At 49.5% G+C, this 23,928-nt stretch overlaps 10 protein-coding genes across 10 annotated transcripts; 6 read left to right on the plus strand and 4 right to left on the minus strand.

Moving 5' to 3' along the window:
- Window positions 1-1,523: 1,523 nt before the first annotated feature.
- TRUGW13939_01336 (uncharacterized protein) lies at window positions 1,524-3,965 on the plus strand (the record flags this gene model as incomplete). Its single annotated transcript, XM_035484537.1, has 3 exons — window positions 1,524-1,859; window positions 1,916-2,644; window positions 2,712-3,965. The coding sequence occupies 3 exons, from the start codon at window positions 1,524-1,526 to the stop codon at window positions 3,963-3,965; spliced, it is 2,319 nt and encodes a 772-aa protein (XP_035340430.1).
- Window positions 3,966-4,616: 651 nt separating this feature from the next.
- On the plus strand, window positions 4,617-5,836 carry TRUGW13939_01337 (uncharacterized protein; the record flags this gene model as incomplete). The annotated part of the gene is made up of 4 exons (XM_035484538.1): window positions 4,617-4,879; window positions 4,938-5,339; window positions 5,390-5,756; window positions 5,810-5,836. The coding sequence occupies 4 exons, from the start codon at window positions 4,617-4,619 to the stop codon at window positions 5,834-5,836; spliced, it is 1,059 nt and encodes a 352-aa protein (XP_035340431.1).
- A 76-nt stretch (window positions 5,837-5,912) lies between these two features.
- On the minus strand, window positions 5,913-6,928 carry TRUGW13939_01338 (uncharacterized protein; the record flags this gene model as incomplete). Its single annotated transcript, XM_035484539.1, has 3 exons — window positions 5,913-6,223; window positions 6,285-6,690; window positions 6,752-6,928. 3 exons carry the CDS (start codon window positions 6,926-6,928, stop codon window positions 5,913-5,915), a joined length of 894 nt encoding a protein of 297 aa, XP_035340432.1.
- A 630-nt stretch (window positions 6,929-7,558) lies between these two features.
- On the plus strand, window positions 7,559-8,840 carry TRUGW13939_01339 (uncharacterized protein; the record flags this gene model as incomplete). The annotated part of the gene is made up of 5 exons (XM_035484540.1): window positions 7,559-8,026; window positions 8,080-8,194; window positions 8,246-8,543; window positions 8,613-8,646; window positions 8,706-8,840. The coding sequence occupies 5 exons, from the start codon at window positions 7,559-7,561 to the stop codon at window positions 8,838-8,840; spliced, it is 1,050 nt and encodes a 349-aa protein (XP_035340433.1).
- A 462-nt stretch (window positions 8,841-9,302) lies between these two features.
- On the plus strand, window positions 9,303-11,456 carry TRUGW13939_01340 (uncharacterized protein; the record flags this gene model as incomplete). The annotated part of the gene is made up of 9 exons (XM_035484541.1): window positions 9,303-9,764; window positions 9,822-10,047; window positions 10,097-10,169; window positions 10,222-10,549; window positions 10,603-10,632; window positions 10,679-10,837; window positions 10,885-11,065; window positions 11,123-11,131; window positions 11,185-11,456. The coding sequence occupies 9 exons, from the start codon at window positions 9,303-9,305 to the stop codon at window positions 11,454-11,456; spliced, it is 1,740 nt and encodes a 579-aa protein (XP_035340434.1).
- Window positions 11,457-11,717: 261 nt separating this feature from the next.
- Window positions 11,718-14,109, minus strand: TRUGW13939_01341 (uncharacterized protein; the record flags this gene model as incomplete). Its single annotated transcript, XM_035484542.1, has 2 exons — window positions 11,718-14,005; window positions 14,061-14,109. 2 exons carry the CDS (start codon window positions 14,107-14,109, stop codon window positions 11,718-11,720), a joined length of 2,337 nt encoding a protein of 778 aa, XP_035340435.1.
- A 417-nt stretch (window positions 14,110-14,526) lies between these two features.
- On the plus strand, window positions 14,527-16,056 carry TRUGW13939_01342 (uncharacterized protein; the record flags this gene model as incomplete). Its single annotated transcript, XM_035484543.1, has 3 exons — window positions 14,527-14,941; window positions 14,996-15,235; window positions 15,287-16,056. 3 exons carry the CDS (start codon window positions 14,527-14,529, stop codon window positions 16,054-16,056), a joined length of 1,425 nt encoding a protein of 474 aa, XP_035340436.1.
- Window positions 16,057-17,544: 1,488 nt separating this feature from the next.
- TRUGW13939_01343 (uncharacterized protein) lies at window positions 17,545-19,635 on the minus strand (the record flags this gene model as incomplete). The annotated part of the gene is made up of 7 exons (XM_035484544.1): window positions 17,545-17,858; window positions 17,913-18,289; window positions 18,342-18,731; window positions 18,787-18,993; window positions 19,047-19,170; window positions 19,221-19,354; window positions 19,403-19,635. 7 exons carry the CDS (start codon window positions 19,633-19,635, stop codon window positions 17,545-17,547), a joined length of 1,779 nt encoding a protein of 592 aa, XP_035340437.1.
- A 1,219-nt stretch (window positions 19,636-20,854) lies between these two features.
- Window positions 20,855-22,052, plus strand: TRUGW13939_01344 (uncharacterized protein; the record flags this gene model as incomplete). Its single annotated transcript, XM_035484545.1, has 3 exons — window positions 20,855-21,071; window positions 21,134-21,602; window positions 21,671-22,052. The coding sequence occupies 3 exons, from the start codon at window positions 20,855-20,857 to the stop codon at window positions 22,050-22,052; spliced, it is 1,068 nt and encodes a 355-aa protein (XP_035340438.1).
- A 341-nt stretch (window positions 22,053-22,393) lies between these two features.
- On the minus strand, window positions 22,394-23,299 carry TRUGW13939_01345 (uncharacterized protein; the record flags this gene model as incomplete). The annotated part of the gene is made up of 4 exons (XM_035484546.1): window positions 22,394-22,944; window positions 23,011-23,088; window positions 23,162-23,180; window positions 23,243-23,299. 4 exons carry the CDS (start codon window positions 23,297-23,299, stop codon window positions 22,394-22,396), a joined length of 705 nt encoding a protein of 234 aa, XP_035340439.1.
- Window positions 23,300-23,928: the final 629 nt, after the last annotated feature.

A 23,928-nucleotide genomic window follows, 5' to 3' on the forward strand; every position in this document is an offset into this window, starting at 1 on the left:
ACCGGCTTGACGCGGCCATGAGTCGCGTATATGTAACGTATTGCCGGGAGCAGAGGTATTATAATTATACAGGAATTTGGATTCATCGTCATCTCTGGGCCTGGTGAAACGTAGGATGACTATGCTGGTGGAGCACTGGAGCAGCCCTGGAGGAGCGAGCCCTGGAGTCGCATATTTGGCCAGCCGGCGTATCGTCGAGTTGATGTTTAGCATTGGGTCGAGTCGGGATGGCCGGATCGGCGAGTCACTTCGCGACTTGCAGTAACAAGACCATCTACGAGTTGCACGACATCAAGGCGTCAAGTGAGTAGTGGTAGTACAGACGTGCATGTTGCAGCTCTCTGTAATCATACTAATAATGGGGCAGTTAAGGGTTACGGTGGCACACTGAAACGCGACAGTGGCTGAGGTGGTAAAATTAACAGTGGTACAATGACCGTCATCCGACAGGGCGGTGAGTATCCCTGACACGACGCATCAGATGATAAACGGGCCCCAGGCACGAGCAGTAATAAAAAAAGCAGCGTCTCTAATATTCATTCCCCTTGCCGGCGAGGACAAGGCTGAAGCAACATGATCGCACTGGTTAAAAGACCCACTCCCTGTTCGCAGCCGGCACTAGTCCCAAGGCGGCAGCTGTGGTGGACACCGCGCAAATTCTGCTTCCCGGCGATACAGAGAGGAACAGGCCTAGAATCCACAGCACTGCCTGGTGGGGCTGCGAGGCCCTTGCCTGGTTGGCGCTACCGACGCACGACGGGGACTCTAGTCCCAATGGGGATATGCCTCCCCACTGACGCCACGCTATATTTGGAAGCGCTAGACCACATCGGGCCACGCAATTGCACGCTGTAGATCGATCAGGAAAGACTCTAGCGGCCGGCCGCCAATCGGCGTGGCGATAGGGCGCCCCACCGCCAACCTAAGTCCAAGACAGGACCAATCACATGCATGCTAGCTGCAAACAGCGCTGCATGGGGGCAGCTGGGGCCACGACACCCCTGTCCGTCGCGTATCACTGCATGCTGATTGGCTGCCAGCGACCCACTGTCCCCTGCGGCCACGTCCGATTGGCCGCCGCCGTGCGATCGCCTGCATCAAGCCTAATAGCAATAGCCTCTTTGCGCTGGCCCAGATAAGCAGAAAGTCTTTTTCGCACACCACACCACAACCACAACCACAACCAACCTTCACATCCCCCCCCCCGAGCCGCCTCGTCTCTCGTCTCTCGTCTCTCGTCATTCATTGCACATCGGCCACTGAACAGAGTTGCCTTTTGTACTACCACTGCTTGCTTGCTCACCACACTCGTTTTTGACTCTGTTTTTGACTTTGGCTCTGACGACCGCTGGCCATCATCCTGTCACTAATTCGTTCGGGCTGCCCAAACCGATCGGATCGTCCACGCCCCCAACAACCAGCCAGCCCTGGACGGAAAATAGCCTTGTCCACTGTCACTCGTTAATACACATCCCCTTCTCTGGTGGTAGCCGCCCAGCCTACCACCTGTCTTCCTCGTCGCCATGAGCGGATACGGGAACAACCCGTATGCCCACGGCCAGGGCAATCAATGGTACGGCGAGGAGATGGTCGAGATGGACGAGCGCGACCAGCAGCAGCAGCACCAGCGTTCCGAGAGCTACGACCGAGTCGCTCCGAGAGCCGCCGTCAAACCCGTCCGGCCGGGCCTCGCCCTGAACAACAGCAACTACAGCAGCAACAACATCAGCACCACCACCACCGCCGTCGCCAGCACCGACTACAACGGCCCCTACACCCCCTACAGCCCGTATAGGAGGTCCATGGCCGAGTCCTTCGTCACCAGCCCCGGCGACTCGCGGTCCGCCACCCCGTCTCTGGTATGCACCTATCCACTCCCCTTCCCACCTTTTTCCTCACATTTTCCCCCTAACAGGCCACCCTAAAGTACCAGAATCATCACTTTCAGAGCCACGCCAGCTTGACTGAGCTCGTGAGCCAGCCCTCATCCCCCGTGCTCGCCAAAGACTGGGTGCAGCCCGGCTCTATTGCCCGCCTGCATGACCGCGACGATGCCGATATCTGGAAGGGCTGGAAGCGATGGCTGTTCCATCTCGTGCCCATCCTGACCTTTGCCAACATGGGCCTGTACATCGCCTACCTGGCTCTCCGCATTGCCTGCGTGATCTTCGCCCAGAATGTCAACCACATGGCCTTCCCCGGTGCCTGGGTTTTTATTGCCATTGAAATCGCCGTGTCTATTCCCTCGCTGATGCACAACTGCTGGACCATGATGGCCATGAAGAAGAGATCCCGTGCCAAGCTGAGGCTGACTGGTGACGAAGTCCCCACCGTTGATGTCTTCATCACCTGCTGCGGTGAGGAAGACGACGTTGTCATGGACACCTTCCGTGGCGCCCTGGACCAGGACTACCCTCGCGACCGCTTCCGTGTCATCTTGCTCGACGATGGTGCGTCTGCCAGTCTGGAAGATGCTGTCAACCAACTCGGACAGACCCATCCCAATGTCTTTTACATGGCCCGGAAGAAGATCCCCGGTGTCCCCCACCACTTCAAGGCCGGTAACCTCAACTACGGTCTTGACCAGACTCGTCTGCTGCCAGGAGGCGCTGGCCAATTCATGGCTGCTCTCGACGCTGACATGGTGAGTAACAACACAATCTCTTGTCGTTAATTTACAGTAGCAAACTGACACGTCTTCCCCCTTGCAGATTCCAGAGCAGGAATGGCTCCGCGCCGTTCTTCCCCACCTACTCATCGACCCTAAGATGGCCCTTGCATGCCCTCCGCAGCTGTTTTATAACACCCCGCCTTCGGATCCTCTTGCCCAGAGCTTGGACTTTTTCGTCCACGTCATCGAGCCAATCAAGGACGCAATGGGTGTCGCCTGGTGCACTGGTTCTGGTTATATTGTTCGCCGTGACGCTCTCGACGAAATTGGCAACTTCCCGCTCGGCTCTCTTGCTGAAGATGTCGCAACCTCGACTCTCATGCTCGGCAAGGGATGGCACACCGCATACGTTCACGAGCCGCTCCAGTTTGGTACTGTCCCCGATGACTACGGCTCCCACTTGAAACAGCGTACTCGTTGGGCCATTGGAACCGTTGATACTGCTGTCAAGCTCAAGTTTTCTCTCTTTGGCGAGGCTGTGCGCCAAATGAGCGTCGCCCAGCGCTTTTCCGGTTTCCTCTATGCTACGCTGAGTGTCTACACCATCTTGCTCACTGCCTCCATGTTTGCCATTCCCATTATTCTCTTGTGGGGTAAGCCTCTTGTGGCCTATGCCAATGACGAGCAGCTCCGATGGCTCATGCGTGCCTGCTTTGCTGCCACCCTGTCCAACCGTCTTTGCGAGTTTGTGCTCTTCATCCCTGCCGGTTACCACACCGGACAGCGTGGATCTCGCTACCAGCTTTGGATGGCCCCTTATATCGCCTTGTGCATTGTCCGCGCCTTTATCCTGCCTACATGGCTCGGCGGTCAAGCCCAAGCCTTCAAGCCGACTGGTTCGCTGAGCTCAGCTCTCGAGGAACGTGACCCCAAACGCAGAAAGAACATGTTTGTTCGTTTGACGACGATCCTGTTCAACTACATGGCTATCTTTCACCTATCGTTTGTATACGTGACTGTGGCAGCTGTCATTTTGTCGTCGTATCGCTGCTTCTTCCAGCAGTCTGGCTTCAAGGACGTGTTTATTTGTCTCATGACGCATGCATTCTGGCCGCCGTGCACTTTCCTGTTTATTTGCACCTCGCTTTGGATTCCTGTCTCGTATGCCATCGACCCCCCATCGATGCCAGACCGGGAGGACCTGTTGAAACGCGACTCCAAGACCGGCGTTGCCCACCCCACAAGTAAGAGCAAGCGCATCGCCTTTGGCGGACAAGCCGCCTGGTTCGAGCTCGAGTACACGGTGGCTACAGCCTGGACCATTGTGGTCTTTGTCTACTCTTTCTTCTTCTAATTGTACGATGACCTTATGAATATATATTTTATTATCGCCTCACCTCGTTCCAGATCACCGGGGACAAGCCATGATGGCCTTTTGACGTTTGATCGAGACTTTTCAAATATGTGCCATACGTTTGTGCATGTAACACTACTTTGTTTTTTCAATCTTTCTGGAGTTACCGGGCATTTTCTGAGCAACCTTTTTGTTCTGACAATCATTTTCAAAACTTTATCGAGACATTCTCAAGACTTTCTTCCTTGATCAGCTTCTCTTCATCTTTCTCTCCTTTTTTTTCTCTTTCTTCTGCTCATAATATTTAAAATGTTGTCTTTGTTACGTATTTTATTCTGGCATTTATGAGGCGAGAGGAGTGACGCTCGGTATTGGATTATAGGATTAAACCAGAGGTCAGTGTTATTACGGATTCAGATAACGTTTCCAATTAACAGTGCCTATTTTACATTTTACATTTCACTTTAATTACATACTGGGTCATTGTAGATGTAGTACGTAGTATGTATGAGGCGTCTGCCTAGCTGCGGGGGAATCGATCGTCCGATTCAGCCGCATGAAATCAAAACTAATCCAGCCTCGCTTCCTTTCTTCTGTCGTTTTACACGTGTAGAAGGCAGAAACAGATAAAAAAGGTTACTTGATACAGCAATGCATATCAAAACAACCTCCATCCTCGCCGAGCCCGTCTCCACGGGTTCAACAAGTGTGGTGGTCACGGCTCTGCAAGTCCTGGGCGAGTACGTCGCGATTGCACTAGACAACTCTGAAATCCACGTCTTTGGCCATGACGGAAGCAGGAAACACGTCCTGAACGGCTGTCAGGGAGTAGTATGGACTATTGCCATGCGCGGAGATTTGCTTTGCGCGGGAGGGGCAGATACGACGATTCGGGTATGGGATCTTTTGACGGGGTATGCTTTTCGTTTTTAATAATATCTCTTACTTTTTTTCTAAGTAACGGGGTTGTAGGAATCAGGTACATGTCCTGGCTGGCCATACATCTACCGTTCGATCTCTCTTGTTTCTTGAAACCGCGACTCTCGTTTCCGGCTCGAGGGATGCGTCTATTCGGATATGGGATGTACAAACCGGTGAATGCAAACAGGTCCTAGACAGCCATCATACCGCAACTATTCGTTCTCTCGCTGCTTCTTCGAAGAGTGATGATGATGTCTTTGTCTCTGGTGGCTATGACGGCAAGGCCTGTGTTTGGGCGGCTACTTCACCAGAAAACGGCAAAGTCGAATGTCTCCAATCTCTATCTGGTGGCCATGAAGGCGGAATTTACACTGTTTGCATGGCTTATGATGGCGAGGTGGCACTGACCGGAGGAGTAGACGCTATTTTGCGAGTGTGGGATGTTCGGACGGGGTGAGCTTCCCTTTTTCTTGTGTTTATCTCTACAACTAATAAGCGTATAGAAAATGCTCAGCTGAGCTACACGGCCACAAATCCCTCATCAGCAGAATCCAAATCCTGCAAGACCGCCACATTATTATCAGCTCAGACTCTACCGGCGCCATCCACGCGTGGTCTCTAGCCGCACCACACAATCTGATATACTCGACGCAAACGCACGACAACAGCGTGACAAGCTTCGACGTCGATAAATCACAGAGAATCATCATCAGCGGCGGCGCAGATGGCGCTGTCAAACTGAGTGACACCGAAACTGGCCAGGTTCTTGGAAGATTGGGTCGGGATGGCCAGGCAGTGTGGAAAGTCGCTTTTGTGGGGGATGGGAGAGCGGTGGTTGCGGTCTCAAGAGATAGGAGGACTTTTATTGAGGTGAGTCAGTTGATACAAAAACGGACATTGAGGGATTTGCTGATAAAGGTTAGATGGTGGAGTTTGAGTTTGGTCAGTAGGGTCAAGTAGTAACTGTAGTATATACACCTTCAACTGCTATCTTCCAAATAAGACTTTTTTTTAACCAATAGTCGATCATGGCAAGCAATATCCCCCATCCACCACAATATCAGCTCCGGTCGTAAAGCTCGAAGCATCCGATGCCAGATAAAGATACGCACCCTTCAACTCGTCCGGATGTCCTATACGACTAGTAGCATGGATGTCAGGAACGCAACTCAACTCTCTCGTTATATGCTCGGTTTGCACAAACCGCATAGGAGTCTTTGCGCTGAGCGAGTCTTTGACCTCGTCTGAGCACTCTCCGGTCAACCCACTATCGATGAACCCCGGCGACACCGTGTTTGCGCGGGCGAACCCTGCCCATTCCACGGCCAGAGACTTGCCTATGTAGGAGGCTATTAGAAGTTTTCGTTACGCGAAGCAGGAAAAAAGATTCCTCCTCACAGAGATGAATCACCCCGGCTTTGGATGTATTATACGCAGCCTGCAAATGCGGCACATTGACAATATGCCCACTCATACTCGCCGTCGCCACGAAACTGCCCGATCTAAAATCATTCAGAACTTCTCCAGTAATTGTAGTTTTCTCTGCTGCCTGTCGCCGGAAATGCCATCCAGCAGCTCGCGCGCAATAGTACACGCCGTCCAGGTTCGTAGACATGACCTGGTGGTAATGCGCGACACTGCTGTCAATCACGCCAACCTCGTCCCATGCAATACCGCTATTAGCGACGAAAATATCCAGTCGTCCATTGTAATCGCGCACGATTTGTGCAATCACCGCTTCAATGTCTGCTTGCTTGGCCACGTCGACTTGGTATGCGCTGCCTATCTCTCTCTCTCGCTCTCTCTTAGCGTGCTTCAGTGGACAAACTGCAAATGAGAATGAGTCGAAATTACATACAACGAACTCCATGGCTCTTGGATATGGTCTCGGCAGCGTCAATGGCTGATTTGTTTCGATTGTATAGAATGGCGACGCTGGCTCCGGCTTCGGCGAGGATTTGTGCTATGGCAAAGCCTATCCCTGCGTTTGCGACGCCCGAGACGATTGCCGTTCGACCTTGGAGCGAGAAAAGGGGGTGCATTTTTGGTCGGTTTTGTTTTGGAGATCAAAATTGGAGTCAACTGGTGGTCAATATATTTAATTGGGGGTTGGAAGGGATAAGTTTGTTGGGGTGGGGGACATGGATTGAGCAATTGATCAATGATTTCCTGCCCACGTGGACAAATTGGGAATATGCTGGGTACAATTGACCAATTAATGTTGTTGTATGGAATATTTCGATGTATTTGTTTTAAATTTTGCCATTCATACCTGTTAATTGAAGCTTGTAGTGAGAATATATAAATCAATTCCAGATGTCGTATTATCAATCGATGTATATAATCCATATCACATCAATTGATGCGGAACATTTAAACATAACATTGAAAATTGAGGAAACTTCTACATAAACTGATAGTTAAAAGGGGTATTACTGCGCATACTAGAGAATATTCGATTTTTTTGTTTACACGTCTAATTGTTTCAAAGTTGCCGTCTCCTGTCGATCTCATTCTATGTTTTCTTTTTTTCTACAAACGGCAAGCCTGTGCGCAGACGCGCTCGCGCTCCAAACAACACTTAAAACCATACTACCATACGATCAAGTGCTCCATTACTGTCAACACATGAATTTATTTCCTATTTATTTATTATCCGTACAGTAAACACCATGTCTGAAAGAAAACGCCCTTTGGCGGATGCCGATCCTAATTGTGAATCTTCAATGCCCCAAAAATCCCCCAAAGAGAAAGCAAACGCTAGCCCAGGCTCAGCGAAAACCACTGAAGGAGACGAGAACGCTGTCGCGGAACCAAAGTTTATTCGTTTGCCCCGACCTATTTGGGATGTCCAAAAAGAAAAATGGGATAAACGAAACGAGCCTAAAGACGGGACTGAAAAGGAGGGCGAAGACGAGGACGAGAGTGATGATGAGGGTGACGACGAGCAAGATACGTTTGCCACCGACTCCGCACAAGACGATGGTCTCCCTGACTGGGTTTGGTATATATCAGAGGAAGGCTTGGCCAAGTACACCTACCTGGAGAAGCAGGCTGCCAATCGTGATCAGGATGAGCATGGGCTGTACATTTACAGCAATTTCACTTCCTACGGCGTCAGCGAGGTAGTTGACAACTGGGTAGGTTACATTCATGGGAATAGTCTTGCAAAATAGCTGCTAATTTGTCACAGTTGAAAGACTTCAACAAAGAAGTTTCAAGGAGAAAAGTGTCTCCGTGTGCTACATGGGCCCACCTTGAAGGTCTCTCCATGTTTTTACAGCTGGACTATGTTGATATCTGGTTTCGTAAGTTCATCGTATCTCCGTATCTCACGGTATACTAACCCATCTCTCTAGAGGGCGATGACTGTCACGGATTCGCTGTAACGATTTCCATGGTTGGCAAGGCTCTCCTGACCGGACTCTACCTGCTAAAGAATCACAAGTTATCCAATCCCTATCTGCCTGAGAATGGTGGACCCAAGAACATTTCACTTGTTTTGGCTTTATTCGTTGATTTTATCCAGTCGTGGGACGACATTGGTGGCGACCATTACGGAGAGACTGCGTGGGTGTCCAAGCTTGAGAAGCTGGCCAAGGACAACGGCATTGTCATCAAGGGGCCGTACAAGTTTCAGGAGCGCACGGAAGATTAGTTCGAGCCCGTGGAACAGATGAAGAAAGTTCGCAACCCTGACCCCATTGATTATGACATCGAATATAGTGATGATTATTCAGTCAAGGGATGGAAAGAAGAAGTATGTCCCCAAATCGATCCAAAGCATATAACGAGACTAACCCTGCCCGAAAAATGCAGTTCAAGGCCTATACAAAACGGCATGCCCCGAACGGCGGTAAGACAATCGGTGGCACACACTACGATCTCACCAAAATGTCAAAGGCCGAGAAGAGGGGGCTCCAGGGTGGTGGTGGAAGCTGGGGTTGGTCTTAGTTTTGGGCTTGGATTGAATGGTTTCGATTTAAATCTCTTCCCAAGACTCTTGAAATGACTCTTCTCGAGAGGCAATTTTGGAAAGCCTATACATGTATATCTATTATTCACATATTAATTTGTTTCATCGGATCATTAGTATCAATATTGAAATTATCCGCCAGTTGACGGTATTCATAAACGTGCAGCTCCAAATGTGTATTCTCGTTAAGATATATCATCTAGCAGCTTATTCAGCACAATTTCTCCAGCATTGACTTTTAGATAAATGCCAACCGAATGTGAAAATGAATCTGATAATATAGATCGTCTAGGCGGTGAGTGGAAATCCTCTTTCATTGGCCCAGAGCGATGAGCCACGTGACTGCAGAATCGCTATCGCGGCGGAGAAAAAAAAAAAAAAAGTTGCCGCAATCTCTTGAAGACTCAACAATCCACCAACTTCTGGACACCCCACACACAATGTCCAAAGACAAAATGGCGTCTTCAAAGGAACACTCGAAAAAAGTGAAGCGCCGTCACGACACTTCCGAAGACGGGAGCAAATCGTCCAAGCACCGATCAAGCGAAAAGCAAGACAAGCCCAAGAAGCAAAAGACCGTCCCCGAAGAGACTCAAGATGATCCCGTTGAAGATCCCACCGAATTGGACCAAGAAGTCGAATATGAGAAAACCGACGAAAGTGCTGAACAGGACAATCTTGCGGACCTCCCATCTGCCAATGCCGTTTCGCTGCCCCAGACCGGCGAGTCCATGCCGGTCAAATTTACCGACCTGACGCTGTCGGAAAAGACGATGGAAGCTATCAAGGAAATGGGATTCGAGACCATGACTGAAATTCAGCAAAGGGCCATTCCGCCTTTGATGGCTGGTCGCGATGTGCTCGGAGCTGCAAAGACCGGATCGGGGAAGACGTTGGCTTTCGTAAGGACCTTGCCTTGGTTGTTCTCTGGACTGCACTAACAGAAATTGTTCCAATAGTTGATCCCTGCCATTGAATTGCTACACAGCCTGAAGTTCAAGCCTAGAAACGGTACCGGTGTGCTTATCCTGTCGCCGACCAGAGAGCTTGCGCTGCAGATTTGGGGTGTCGCTCGACAATTGCTGGACAAACACACCCAAACACATGGAATTGTGATGGGAGGAGCCAACAGAAGAGCAGAAGCTGAGAAAATTGAGAAGGGTGTCAATTTGATGGTCGCAACCCGTACGTTAGTGACAATAACTTTTTTTATCTCACGACTAACACTTCATAGCCGGACGCCTACTCGATCACTTGCAAAATACAAAGGGATTCGTATTTAAGAATCTGCGCCAACTTGTTATAGAGTGAGCCAATCATTTCCCAAATTTCTGGACATGATCAACTAACACCCTACAGTGAAGCGGATCGTATTTTGGAAATCGGTTTCGAAGACGAAATGAAACAAATTATCAAAATCCTCGGCAACGGAGAACGACAGACATCCCTCTTCTCGGCCACACAGACGACCAAAGTCGAAGATCTGGCCCGCATCTCGCTCAGACAAGGCCCGTTGTATATTAACGTCGTGCCACGTCTTGAAAACGCCACTGTCGACCGACTCGAACAGGGCTACGTAATGTGTGAACCGGACAAGCGATTCCTTTTGCTATTCTCTTTCCTGAAGAGGAACCTGAAAAAGAAGGTCCTTGTCTTCTTCTCGAGTTGCAACTCGGTCAATTACTACGTAAGTACTTGAATGGTTTACCAACTCTTGTTTGACGCAGCTAATTTCCATAGTCCGAGCTCCTCAACTATATAGATCTTCCGGTATGATTAACCCTAGGCGGCTATTGGTTCCCACTGACTCTCCTAGGTCTTGTCGATTCATGGCAAACAGAAACAGCAAAAACGCACATCCACCTTTTTTGAGTTTGTTAACAGCGAGAGAGGTATCCTTATCTGCACTGATGTGGCTGCACGAGGTCTTGATATTCCCGAGATTGATTATGTTGTCCAATATGATCCTCCTGATGTAGGTTTCATCACTGTCCCTCAAAAAACATTATTGACATTATTTAGGACCCACGCGACTACATCCACCGAGTCGGTCGTACTGCTCGTGGCGCCAAAGCAAAGGGTCGCAGTCTGATGTTTTTGCAACCGTCCGAAATGGGATTCCTCACGCATTTGAAAGAAGCAAAAGTACCGGTCGTCGAATTCGAGTTCCCGCAGAAGAAGATTATCAACGTTCAATCCCAACGTAAGTTGCCTGACTATATTTTGTGATAACAGTGACTAACATGTGTCTGCTTAATAGTTGAAAAACGTGAGAACATAAATCTTGTAGCGTACATGACAAACGAACTAACATCTTCACAGTTATCTCCCAGAATTATTATCTCAACAAATCCGCCAAAGAAGGCTATCGCTCGTACCTCAACGCATACGCATCACACTCTCTGCGTTCGGTATTCGACGTCAACAGACTGGATCTTGTCAAGGTTGCAAGGAGCTTCGGATTCTCTACACCACCCAGAGTTGATATCACACTCGGAGCCAGCATGAGCAGGGACAAGAAGGCGCCAACAAGGAGAGCATACGGTAGCCAGCCCAAACAGGCGGCCCGCTTCAAGCGGAAGCGTGATGACTGATTGTACTGACCAAAAGTTTGTCTTTTCTTGATTTACTATGGGAGCATATTGTCTGGAGTTGGGTGTATATTTTCTAGGTTTACTATATAACTATGAAGCTGTAATTCAATTCTGATGATGACTGGTTTTCGACAGTATAGCTCTTGTGGAACACGTTCACGAGAAGGATTGCCTGTAGATAACTGTTCTGGTCTACTCCATTCAAAATTACCTGATAAACTAAGACCTATACACCCATTCACTGCACGCCTATGAAAAAACTTAATCCATGACGATATCAAACCCCGCCTCTTTCGCAGCATCCTCCATACCATCATACTCATACCAGCGCTTCCCACAGTTTGAATGAATATTAGGAGAAGCTCCAGCACGGAGCAGCGCAATGACCAATTTTGGCTCCTCATGCTGTGCAGCAGCCTCGAGAATCGTCTCTTGATTTTTTGCCCTGTAATTAGCATCAGCACCATGGTCGAGGAGCTGCTCCACGATACCGATATTTGGCTCATCGGCATCGAAGGCGGCGTAGAGAGTCGAGCTGTAGACCGATTGGAGGTTGAATTCATCGCGTTTAGGTCCTTTGGAGAGTAGCCCTTCAATGTATTCAAGCTTCCCACTTGCTGCTGCAGCCTTCAACTGATCTGCATACTGCTTCTCAATACGAGAGGATGCCTTTCCTCCTTCTTTGTCAGGAAGTTGAAAGGCGTACTGGAAAAGACTTGTCCAGTCAAGGTCCACAGAGAGTTGTAGTGAGAAATGTGGAGCCATATCATACTCGAGAGGCACTGTTTCTCCCTTGAGCAACAATTCAACTGAGGCAAAATGGCGGTTTTTTGTTGCTATACCCAATGGTGGGAGATATCCCTTGCGAGGGGCACGGTTAATGTACGTCTGAGCGAGATTTGTCCCCGGTGCTGGAGGAATCTTCTGACCCCATCGTGTCGGCAGCATATGTTTGAGAACAGCGTCCAGACCAAGCCATGCGGCAATATACAAGGAGAGAATGGTTTTGCTTTCCTCTGTCAGACAGTTTTGGGGAATGAGATTCTTGATTTCGGCTGCCAACTTGGTGATTTCACGGTTATGGGGCGGGCACATCTGCAGCAGATGCGGAATCTCACCAACTTTCTGAGGTGTACACAGGTCTTGTAGAATCTCGTTGTCTTTTGAAGTATGTTTTGTTGCATGTCTGAAGTGCTGAAGCCAGTATCGTGCTGTGTACTTGAAGAAGCAAAAGAACATGGAATCGACAGGGGTGGTGGAACCTGTGAGTTTCCTTTTTTTCGAAGTCGGTAGGCTTTTACCGGTATACCCACAGTTTGATTTAACATCCTTGAGATTTAAAAAGGCAACACATGCGGCAGATAGGACGTTGTGGCACTCCTTTTTGACGTTGGTGAACTTCGCAGGCCGTCCATGCTTCCGGACACAAAGCAGGTAGTCCCTAAGACTGTCGTGGGTGAGGTACACCTTGTTACCCACGACTTTGACAAGGGGACCACACGTCTTGGCGAGGAACTGGTCGAACTGGCGAGGTTGCTTTTGCCGGATATCCCCGTGGTAGCCCATACCAGAGCTAACGGCGAACGCCACACTGAACTCTTCAAGTATAAGAGGCTCCGCAGCTCCAAACACAATACAAAGCACTCGGAACAAGTCATCGCTATCGTACTCTTTGACCAGGCGGTTGTATACCTGGTCCAGGGTTTTGGGCATCGAAGACAGAAACTTGACTTGGTGCGGTCTTGGTTTGTCGACTATTTGCTTTTCTATCTCGGGTCGAAATAGGTTGAAGGCCAGATAGTTTGAGTTTTGTTGACGGAGCATGGCGAACGCTTGGGAGATGTTGAGGTTATTGGTGGTCGAGAAATTGCAACTCTGCAAATATGAATTAGAAAGCGCCTCCAAGTCAAAACTAATATTGTTAACATAGTCTTGACTTTGTATAACACGGAGTTGCTTGATGTTTAGTGATGCCAGGGTGGCCGTGTAAAACAGCTTCACCCTGGCATCTTTCTCCGTCTTGATGCCAACCCAGAGGCTTTCGATCTTGGAAAAAAACCACGAAGGGTCATCAGATTCGTCGACGCCATCTATAAGCAGCACGATTTGTTTGCCTATCGCCGGATCCGATATTACCGAGATGAGAATATCCCACAAGGATTCCTTACAACTCAAAATCGAGCGTCCAACATTTTTAATCTTATCACTCGCGTGGATAGACAGTAGTGCTGGATGTGCTGTGAAAATTTGGTACAGCAGGGATTGCAGGGCCCTTGCAGCTGTTTGTTCCTCTGGGCAATTTTTGGTGATGAAACAAGCGCATACAAGTCGATCTTCAGCATCGAAGACGTGCTCACTGACGAGGGATTTGGTGCAGACAGACTTTCCACACCCAGGGTCTCCCTCTAAACACATGATCTCGTTATTCTTGCTTTTGCAGAATACGAGCAGCTCTGGATGGTTGAAGACCCAGTCGAGCGTATTCTGTTCACGCGTACAATGGAACTCATCTCCTGATGTGGTTTTGAAGAACTCGGGGTTGGTGTAGTCTATAACTTGAAAGTGAGCTTGGTCTTGAACTGAAATTAATGAATCTGAACATACCTGGGTCTGAGGGTTTACCTGACCCAGAGATGTCGTCTTTTGAGTGCATCATCATCGGAGGAGGGAAATAATATGATGTCTATTTACACTGGCCGTTCAAGAACTGGTTGACAGCAGACGTGAGGGTGTTTGAATATGTGGCTCATAAACAACGGAAGGAAAAGTGAAAGAAGAGAAGAGGGGAACGCGGTGTGTGGCTTTTCTGCCAACAAAGCGTTTGATTACCGAAAAGGGAAGGTGAAGGTAAATGCAAACGAAAGCTGTTTATTTACTACATTGAAGGAATTTGTGATTATCAAGTTATTTTTAGAGTACCAGAAGGATTGATATAATTAAAAAAAAGAAAATAGGCTTGCGGACAGAGAGGCTTGAGTTCATAGATACTCGTTGCTAGGCAGATCCAGACAAAGAAAACCAGATACTCGAACAAGACAAATCTTACAAACAATTCTTTGTAACACTCACCATGGCATACTTTACTCCAATGCAGAGAGCCCCAGCGCTAGCTCTGCCTAGAATGGCACCGACAGTCTCAAAATCTCACAATTCGATTTTCTATCCCCATGACTTTCACAGATATGCTGCGGATGGGGATCACTTGTTTTGGTCCGCACAGAACGACGCAAAGCTTTTGCCAATCCGATTTTCCCCTGCAGAACCATCTCATCAGGTGGCAAAGATCTGGAAGAAGGTAGCACCGACAATTGTTGCCTTGTTGGATAGACATGAAATCACCTTTGACGCGATTGACTGTGTATGTCGTCGCCAGAGGTATGCAGACTTGAGCAATGATGATCACACAATTGTTATCACAGTGAGAATTTTGCCAGAAATCACGCCACGATTGGTAAAAATGCTGGACAAAATCCATCATCGAACAGGTGACTCATCTGAATATTTACATTCGAGGCAAGACCTAATCCAATTTCCTTTAGGTGGACTGGCAGTCGAAGTTCGTCAAGGTCGAGTCAGCACTCTCTCTTTTCCTCGTGTCGGCGCTAGTTTTGGCGTCTTCAAAAACAACGAAGCAAATGGGACAATTGGAGGCTTTGTCAACCTGATAAAAAAGAATGGAGACCTTGTTGCCCAATGTGCTCTTGTGTCCGATCATGTTGTGCGGCCGTATGTCACCATCGACGCGGAAGAGATGCCTCGTCCAGCAGCGGAGAACATGGGTAAGTAGGTTGCTTAAGAGTGTTAACCAGGTACTTATACATCTCTCTTAGGATCATACTGCCACCGCAAAAAGCAAGCTAAAAAGCAAAGGCCAATCTACTGCACGAGCCCAAGCCACCCACGTCGTTCAGAAATAATCTCCAACTATCGAAACGCAATGGTGCAGCTCGCTGCCGAGATTCTTGTCTGCAAAAACAGTGCCGCCGAGATTATGACACAGGAAGAACTGCGAGAGCTCGAAAAGAAAAAGTCTTCTATACAGGGAGCAGGCACGAGAGAAATAAACAAAGGCTGGATTATCGGGCGTCTTTTTGCAGCTTCTGGATACAGACTCTCCCCCCATAACCGTCGACTCGACTGGGCACTCGTGGAGATCAGCCAAGGGTTTCCCTCAAGACATGTGAACAAGGTAGAAAACAGCAACCCGCAATATTCACACATGCACACACGCCGAATTTTGCATGCTGATAGGCCTCGTTCCAATGTTGGCGTGTACAAACAAGGCTCTGCCACCGCCACAACAACCGGCGTGATAAACCCGTTCCGGAGTTATGTTGCCAGCTACGATGTTGACGGTAATCGCATAGTAACGGCCGAATGGTGTGTCATCCCAGACGAGGAGTATGAAAGCTTTGCGCATAGTGGTGACTCAGGGGCACTCGTGTTGGAGCGTGGCTCGGCAAATGCAGTGGGCATGATATTTGGCGGACATTTGGATGGGGGCCCAGCCTATGTTACGTCAATGCCGGCTGTGATAAGTGATATTGAGGAGATAACCGGATTGTACATTCAGCTTCCTGGTGTTAATTACGATGCCTAGTGTTGGAGATGGATTGAATTTTCAGTTTTGTGAAGAGGGAGCCCAGGAATTTCTCTTGGTCAAGGTATTATGGTGGAATGTGTTGAATTAAAAAGAGTATGTAAACTGGTAGATACAGGAAAGTTTAGTCAACATCAAGTCCTAGGGAATTTAAAACCTTGGTCGCAGCTGATTTTCCCTTGTATCCAGCAAAGAAGAAGAAGAAGGAGAATGGAGGAAGGGAATCCGGGAAAGCGTTCCCCTATACCAGTATTTGTCGACTTGACAGCAAGGTTGGGCATGCAAGTGGCATTTATGGATAACCACAGCCAATGCACCTACAACCTGCGGCATCTAGGAAAACGACATCACTGTTTGGTGAATGCCATCAATGGGGAATATAATATCGATTGGCTTCACGTAAACTTGGAAGGGAGAACCCACTCGATCTAACCACCAAACCTGACACTCAAATGGTCCAATATGAATCGAGTTCTCCTTCACACCTGCGGTAACCTCGAAATCATACATTATGTCTATGTGATTCACACCCCCACTGTTTCCGCCCCATATCGAGCGATTGATGTTAGCGGGAAGGATTTTGAATGAGGTTCTTTCATATGAATCCGATAAAATTTCAATTTTGAGCATAGTCTGATCTTTCTCTCCGTCCAAGAAGAGTTTATATTTTCTGATCTCCAGTTCGCTGGGGATAATCTCAATTTTCAGACGAAGGTGGTATTTACCGATTGGCACAGCCATAGGGCTTGGATGGCGATTATCGAGAACTTTAGTAGAATATGAGTCGTCTGACGTTTTCAGCTCGAGGAAGCAGTATGCTCTAGTAGTCATTTTGCCAATAGGTTTGAGTAGCCAAGTCAAGCCAAGTCAGAAGTGAAATGAAATTTGAGAAATTTTTGTTTGGAAAGGAAGTGGATTTTTTTACTTGATGAAGCATATTTGAGTCATTCCTGGCTATTGCAGTGACTGTATTCAATCTATAGGAATAGAGTCACATTTGTAGTCATATATGATGATAAGTAGAAGAAACAGCTATGACTGTAGATATTGATGAGTAACACTGATGTCCACTCATATTGTATACTACGATATAGTGATGGATGACTAGTGGGTTCTTCATTAATAACAAGAATTTATTAGGAGATACATTAATGATAGTATTGAATATTGAAGTATTCCGTTTACGAGTTCTTTAGAAGTTGGTCTCGTCTTTTCTCGAGTTGACTCGATTTTTTTGCGGACTGATATTAGCCAAAGCGGAGGACGTTGTATTTGTACGACTTACGTTGATTGCTTTGCACAGTGTGCAGGTTACTGAAAGTGAGGTTTTATCAATGCTTAGATGTGATACTGCTGGTCGACGAAGATGTAACATCAATTTTGTACTAATCGAAACGTTGTATGGAAAGAGCATATAGTGTAAGAGGGTATATAAGAGAATTCAAAAGATACGACATCATGAAAAAGGAGGGAAAAAAGTAATCATAATCATTTCGTCTTGGCCGCAGACGGCAGTCTCCAAATCGAGCACATCGATACCAGCTGCACGCAAGCTAGAACCGCCACAAAAATAAGACAAGTATGAAACGCCTGCGCCAGCGCAGTGCGGACAATCACCTGTTGCGCTGGCGACAGAGTAGATATTTGAGAAATGTCCTCCAGCAGCCGATGCACTTGGTCTGGAGACAGCGCAGAACTAATAGCAGAAGCAGTGATGCGGCCGTTGACAACGCTACCAGAAACAGCGACGCCAATGGCGCCGCCGATCATGCGGAACATGACTATACAGCTTGAGGCGGTGGCTATTATCATGGTTAGACATGTATGCAAAAAAAGGGGAGAGAAAGGATACGAACCGAGATCGCGCACTTCGACGCATCGCGGTGTAACCATCATTAGGATGCTGAAAACAATTCCCGCGCCGAACCCGGTTAGGATCTGGAAACCATATAAGGAATGGGGCAAAGAGTCTGATGCAGATGATGGGAGGGTGATCAAGAGTCCAGCTCCAATGAGCTCCACAGCCGAGCCTGCCAAAAGGAAAACGCTAGGTGGGACCTTGGGAAGCACGGCGAAGATGATGTTACCAACAAAAGAGCCCACGGGGAGCGCAATGGTCAGCGGCAGGAAATGGATGCCGGCTTCTAGAGGTGAGTCGCCATTGACGGCTTGGAAACGCTGGGGGAGAATGATGCTCAATGTAGCCATTGGCACGCCGAGACAAAAGGCGCTCCTATAGCAAAGATTAGCGACATCACAATATCGACGTAGAAAGGGGATAGTACACAAGCATTCCCATCCAAATGGGATTTTGGACAAACCGCCAGGAAAAAATCGGCTCTTGAGCGAGGCTGGAGCGGCTGAGATACCACTCCCATGCAAAGAATGCAATCCATGCGACCCCGGAAATGACAAGCAGGGTGATGATAGTCGCAGAAGACCAGCGAAAATTGACCGATGCTTCCAGCAACGCGGTCAGGAGTAGAAATGCACCGGCAAGCAAGAAAACTGCGCCAATGACATCAATCTTTTTGGCCAAGGAGAAAAATGGGCTTGGCGAGGGGGGATTCATGGGTCTGGAGTTTAATTCCAATGAGACTGGTTTCCCATGGTGAGGAAAATTGGCGGGCATAACAATATAAGCCAGGATTATGGCAACAACAAGACTAGGGACACTACACTAGCGTCAATAGGATATCGAAAAAAAAAAGAAAAGAAAGGCTGTCATACTTGATCAAAAATATCCACCTCCACGTGGTATTGTTATCGATAGCGCCGCCCATGAGCGGCCCGATGACAGTCGCCAGTGCAACAATGGTAAAGGCGAGTGCGCCGTACATGGGCAGTTTCTCTTTGGGAACCATCTCGTATAGCATGACGCTGGACACAGAAAACGCTCCAGACGCCCCGAGGCCCTGGAAGGAGCGCAATATGATTCTGTCGACTGTTAGCATATCACAAACTATATCGACGTACAAAGGAGGTCATACAGCTGATTCATTGTCTGCGCGGCACCGCAGCCTCCAGAAAACACAGCAAAAAGGACCAAAGCGCCCAAAAGAGCACGCTTGCGTCCGAAGATGTCGCCAATTTTGGCCCAGATGACCAAAAAGCCTGGACGGTTAGCATGGCCTTTTACTCAATCTTTGCTTAAGTTTACTTACATGTATAGGTGATCTGATAAGCCGAGACAATCCAGTCGGCCTGCGAAAAGCCGTTGAAGCCATTGGTGATGGTCACCAGCGAGGTGCTCACGATGGAGCTTTCAATGTTGGCAAAAAATATGCATATCCACAAGCTGCAGCATGGTCAGAATGATTTCTGTAGTTCGGAAACTTGGACATACACCAGCGTGAGAAGGTAGAATCTCGTTCCATGGAGATAGGTAATCTCTGGTTTTGGTGATGGGGCCGCTTCATCGTCGGATACAGCAGCAGCAGAAGACGAGATCTCGTCCTTGATTGTTGGCGGTTGTATCAGAGCCGCATCGGACCCGTTGTTCGACGGGACGAGCTTGGCTGGACTGGAGGGCCGCGAGATCTCATCGCTAGGACCCAACGCAACTCCTCCGTTTGGCATGATGACGGTTGAACAGACCAGTCTGTGAACAGGGTCGCACGCAGTTCCACGCAGTTGACTTTGTAAAAAGACCCGGTATGGACGCTATCAAAGAATCCAGCCCGGCCCCCAACATACCCAGAAGACTCAAATGATCACTGATCAGTACCCTTTTTGATTTTAACCTTTCCAGCATTGTCTTGCAGGCTGGGCGGCCAGTGCGAGATAACGAGCGCCGGAGGAGCGTGATCGACAGCCAACGGCGCGTGTGATCGAGCAAGCCACTGAATGCGCGCGCCCTACTGGATGCGTACGCCAAGCAGCTAACAGGCGCTGGAACAGGAAACTGAAGTTCTGAACTCATTTCAGCGGTGGGGCAGCTGGACGATCACTTTTTTTTCGGGTACGCCCGACGCCTCTAGCTCTTCGGTTTGCAGTGGACGTCGGTACGAAGTACCACAGACACAGGGCAGGGTGTTACATTCCGCGTGGCAGCATTGCGGTTTCCGCAGGAGGTAGTTAATTGCACGAATCCGCACTTTGGATGATTTTCCCGAGAAGCTGTACGAAGCCAATAGGAAAGCGACGTGATTATTCCACGGTTGCTGGGACGAGGTGGTAGTAGCAATCGCTCCGATCCATGGGCCAACGAGTCAACGACGGGGCCGGTGGAGTCGCCCTCGATAGCCAGAACCACCCATTGTCGATGAGTTCGCCAGGTACCACGTGCCGGACCGTGGACCAGAGCCTTGATGATTGTCGAGCTGAGGGCGGTCGATGGCTGAATGGAGCGCGTGGCACGCAAGGGCGCCGAGAAAGTCGTGTACACTGTACATACGTAGTAATAATAATGAGAAAGAGAGAGAGAGAGTCAGTGGAGGAGGAAGTCGCCCAGCGAGGCTAGCGCGGGCTGATCGCCGCCCCTCCCCAGTCAAGGGGCCGGCTGCGCAGCATACGCACGAATTGGATTTAGTATCGTCTCGGAAGTTTGAACAACACCACTTTATGCTTTAACATTAAGACGCTGTGAGAGGGACGGAGGGACATCTAGACTCTTGTGTCTACGTCTTTTCCCAAGGACAGACTGTGAATTCTCTCGTCGACCAGGCTCTGGATAATGGGGCCAGCCCTGTCCCTCTAGTGTCGCCCTCCAAACCAATTGTCGTCCTCTACGCCGCATCAGAAACTCCTTTCCTGGACAACGGCCGAAAAAGAACAAGAGACTAGCACGATATAAGCAATGCCTTCATCCGAGACCGTGCCGGCGGATGCCTTCAATGCCGACTCGGTCAACTCGCTGCCCATCGCCTTCAGTGCCGTGTTCCTCCCTTTTGTGTTGCTGTTTGTCGCATTGCGCTTTTACTGTCGCCACACGAGCAGGGCGAATTGGGGCTTTGACGATGTCCTGATTGCCTTTGCGGCCGTGGGCCAGATTGCCCTGGCCGCCATTTGTATAGGTATGTTTCTCTTGTATCAATTCGCGATGCATGGACTTCGCCTGACAGTGTATGTATCGCAGACCTGGGAGTCAACGGAGGATCGGGCTACCACATGGACTATCTGCTCTTCAACCACCCGGAAAAAGTGCAGCGCTTCCTGGTCGACGTCTTTGCGCTGCAAATCATCTACTACACCTTCCTCAACGTGCCCAAGCTGGCCGTGCTCGTGCTGTACCACCGCATCTTCTCCGTGCGCCGTGGGATCATCTGGGTGACGCGCATCCTGATGGCCGTGCTGGTGCTGTACACTATCGTTTCCGTATTCCTTTCGATCTTCGCCTGCGGCCGCCACGTCGACGCCTTTTATAGCGAGGATCCAAAAGCCGCGAAGCAGTGCATCGACATGGACGCCATGCAGATCTACACCTCGGTTCCCAACATTGTGACCGACGTGCTCATCCTGCTGGTGCCCATGCCGGTCGCCTTTGGACTGCGGGTGCGCATGAGTGTGAGGCTGGGCATTGCCATGACCTTTTTGATGGGTAGTCTGTACGTCTCCCCCTCCATTCTCCCTTTGAATATATGAGCGTATTTCTAATTCCAAATTCCACCTATAGCGGCCTCGTCTTCTCCGCCCTTCGCTTCTGGGTCACCTACAGTATCAACAACTCGGACGACCAGACCTACGTCTCGGCCGAGCTCCTGGTCTGGTCCGAACTTGAAGTAGGCTGCTACCTCATCTCCGCGTGCCTCCTAATCCTGCGCCCGCTCATCGAGCGCATTGCCGACTCCTCGCTCATCCAAAGTCTCCGCTCCAACACGTACGGAAACCGCGGCACCAGCTCGCCGGGTCGTGGCACGGGCAGCAAGACCTCCGCCGCGACTGGCGAAGGCTCACACCCTAGCAGCGTGGCCGGAACAGAACTGCTTCTAGACAGAAACAATAGCGGTGGAGATATTGAAATGGTAAACGGTCTGCATTTCACGACGTCGAAATAAGCATGTGGTTGGTGTTTGGTGTGTGCGCGCGTGCATGTCATCTTTTTGTTGATTGGTGTCCCGGCGTTTTTTTGATTCGTTCTCGGGGCGTTTACTCTAATACCCAATGAAATCACGATACGGACTTACGTACTCTTATGTAACTAGACTAATTTTTTTGTATGAAATGTGTTGAGATGAGATTCCAATTTAATATTTAGTATTATTGAACAAATTCTCCCTCAACCAGCCAGCTGAAATTTCAAGAAAAAAAAAAAATTTCATGTCATCCAGAGAAAACAATAAAAACATCCCGCAGGTATAGAGTCAACAACACCAAGCCAAAAAAAAAACCCAAAACACTAGCACACGCACATGGCGCGGTCGACGGTCTGCTGGATGGCGTGGGCTGCGCCAACCACGGCCTCCTCGTCGGCGGCACCAGGGATCATGGAATCGGCGTTGTGGACAAAGTTGACGTTCATGGCCGGGTTGCACAGCTGGGCCAAGAGCGGGCTGCGGTCGACGTGGCGCGCGTCCTTGGAGCCCCAGATGTTGGCGGTCGGGATAGGAAGCGACTGGATGTTGGACTGTGCGCGGTTCTCGAGAATGTCGAAGCCGGCGTTCAGGATGGCATCGCGGTCGAGCGGGCTGTATCCGGCGAGGAAGACGGCGCCCTTGAACAGCGGCGGCGCATCAGGCTTCTCCTCGGCGCGACGCTGCAGCAACGAGGCCACAATGCTGGCGGAGATGCTCTCGCAGACCACGAGCGGGAAGTCACCCTCCTGGCGGACAAACTCCTCCAAGCGCTCCTGCGCCTGGAGCAGACTGGCGCTGTCGTTGACATCAAAGGGCGAGTAGAACTTGCCAGGCTGGCGCATGATCTCTTCGTCCAGCAGAGCGGCGGTCGACCCTAGATTTTGAATTATTAGCATCGACGAGGCGGCACTGGGAGGGATATAGAGATATCTCTACTCACACTGGCCGGGCTGCATGGGCACTGGGGCCTGAGCAAAGATCCATTCAAACTCGTCGCCCAGCTCGTGGCGCAGGGCCGCTATTTGTGTGGTTAGCGTTTATGTCTCTCTCTTCATCTTCATCGTCATCCGTAGATAGTCGTCGCAACATACCGGTTTCGGCCTCAAAAGCCTGGCAACAAGTCAGCGCGCTGAACATACATGTGTGCAACAGACAGAGAAGCTCCTGCATACCTGAGAGTTGGAGCCGTGGCCGTGCAGACACAGCACTCTGATCTTGGGGGCAGCCATCGTGGTAGTATAGAGTAACAATAGTATGGAGTAACAGTATAAAGCGGTGGATGTGTGCCAGGGAAGGAAGGAAGGGAGGGAGGAAGGCAAGTGATAGCCGCGTCCGTTATAAGTACAGACGGCAGGAAGGCACCGGCAATGGTGATAATGCCAGTCGCGCTCCTTCCCAAACGGGGCCCCGGAAACGAAACAACTACTCAACAACTACGACTCTCACTACTCTCTCCTCACCACCCACCACTCACTACTCAGTGGCACCAGCTTAGACTCTTCGCCCGCCCCTGCGGTGTGATAGCGCTCACTCGCGCTGCAGCGGAACAAAGAGAGCGCTAATATGCCAAATCATGGACGAGGCGCCGTGCGCCAAACGCTGTCGGCGACGATCTGCGCCCTGTCTACAGCGTCCAGCCCCCACGATGGACTGTGCCACTTCTATTATTATCAATTGCGCTATACGGAGTACCAGCAGCATGACTCTTCGTCTTCGAACTCTATACGCCCTAACCCCTGAGTTGGGCGGCAATAATATTACTTGCTATCGGTGTGGTCTCCGGTTATCCTGCGCCTTCTGGCGTCTGCTAAACCGTTGAATCGGCAGTCCACGCCATTCCACACGCACCATTGATTCT

This window comes from Talaromyces rugulosus, chromosome I (assembly GCF_013368755.1).
Source record: "Talaromyces rugulosus chromosome I, complete sequence".
NCBI classification, from domain to species: domain Eukaryota; kingdom Fungi; phylum Ascomycota; class Eurotiomycetes; order Eurotiales; family Trichocomaceae; genus Talaromyces; species Talaromyces rugulosus.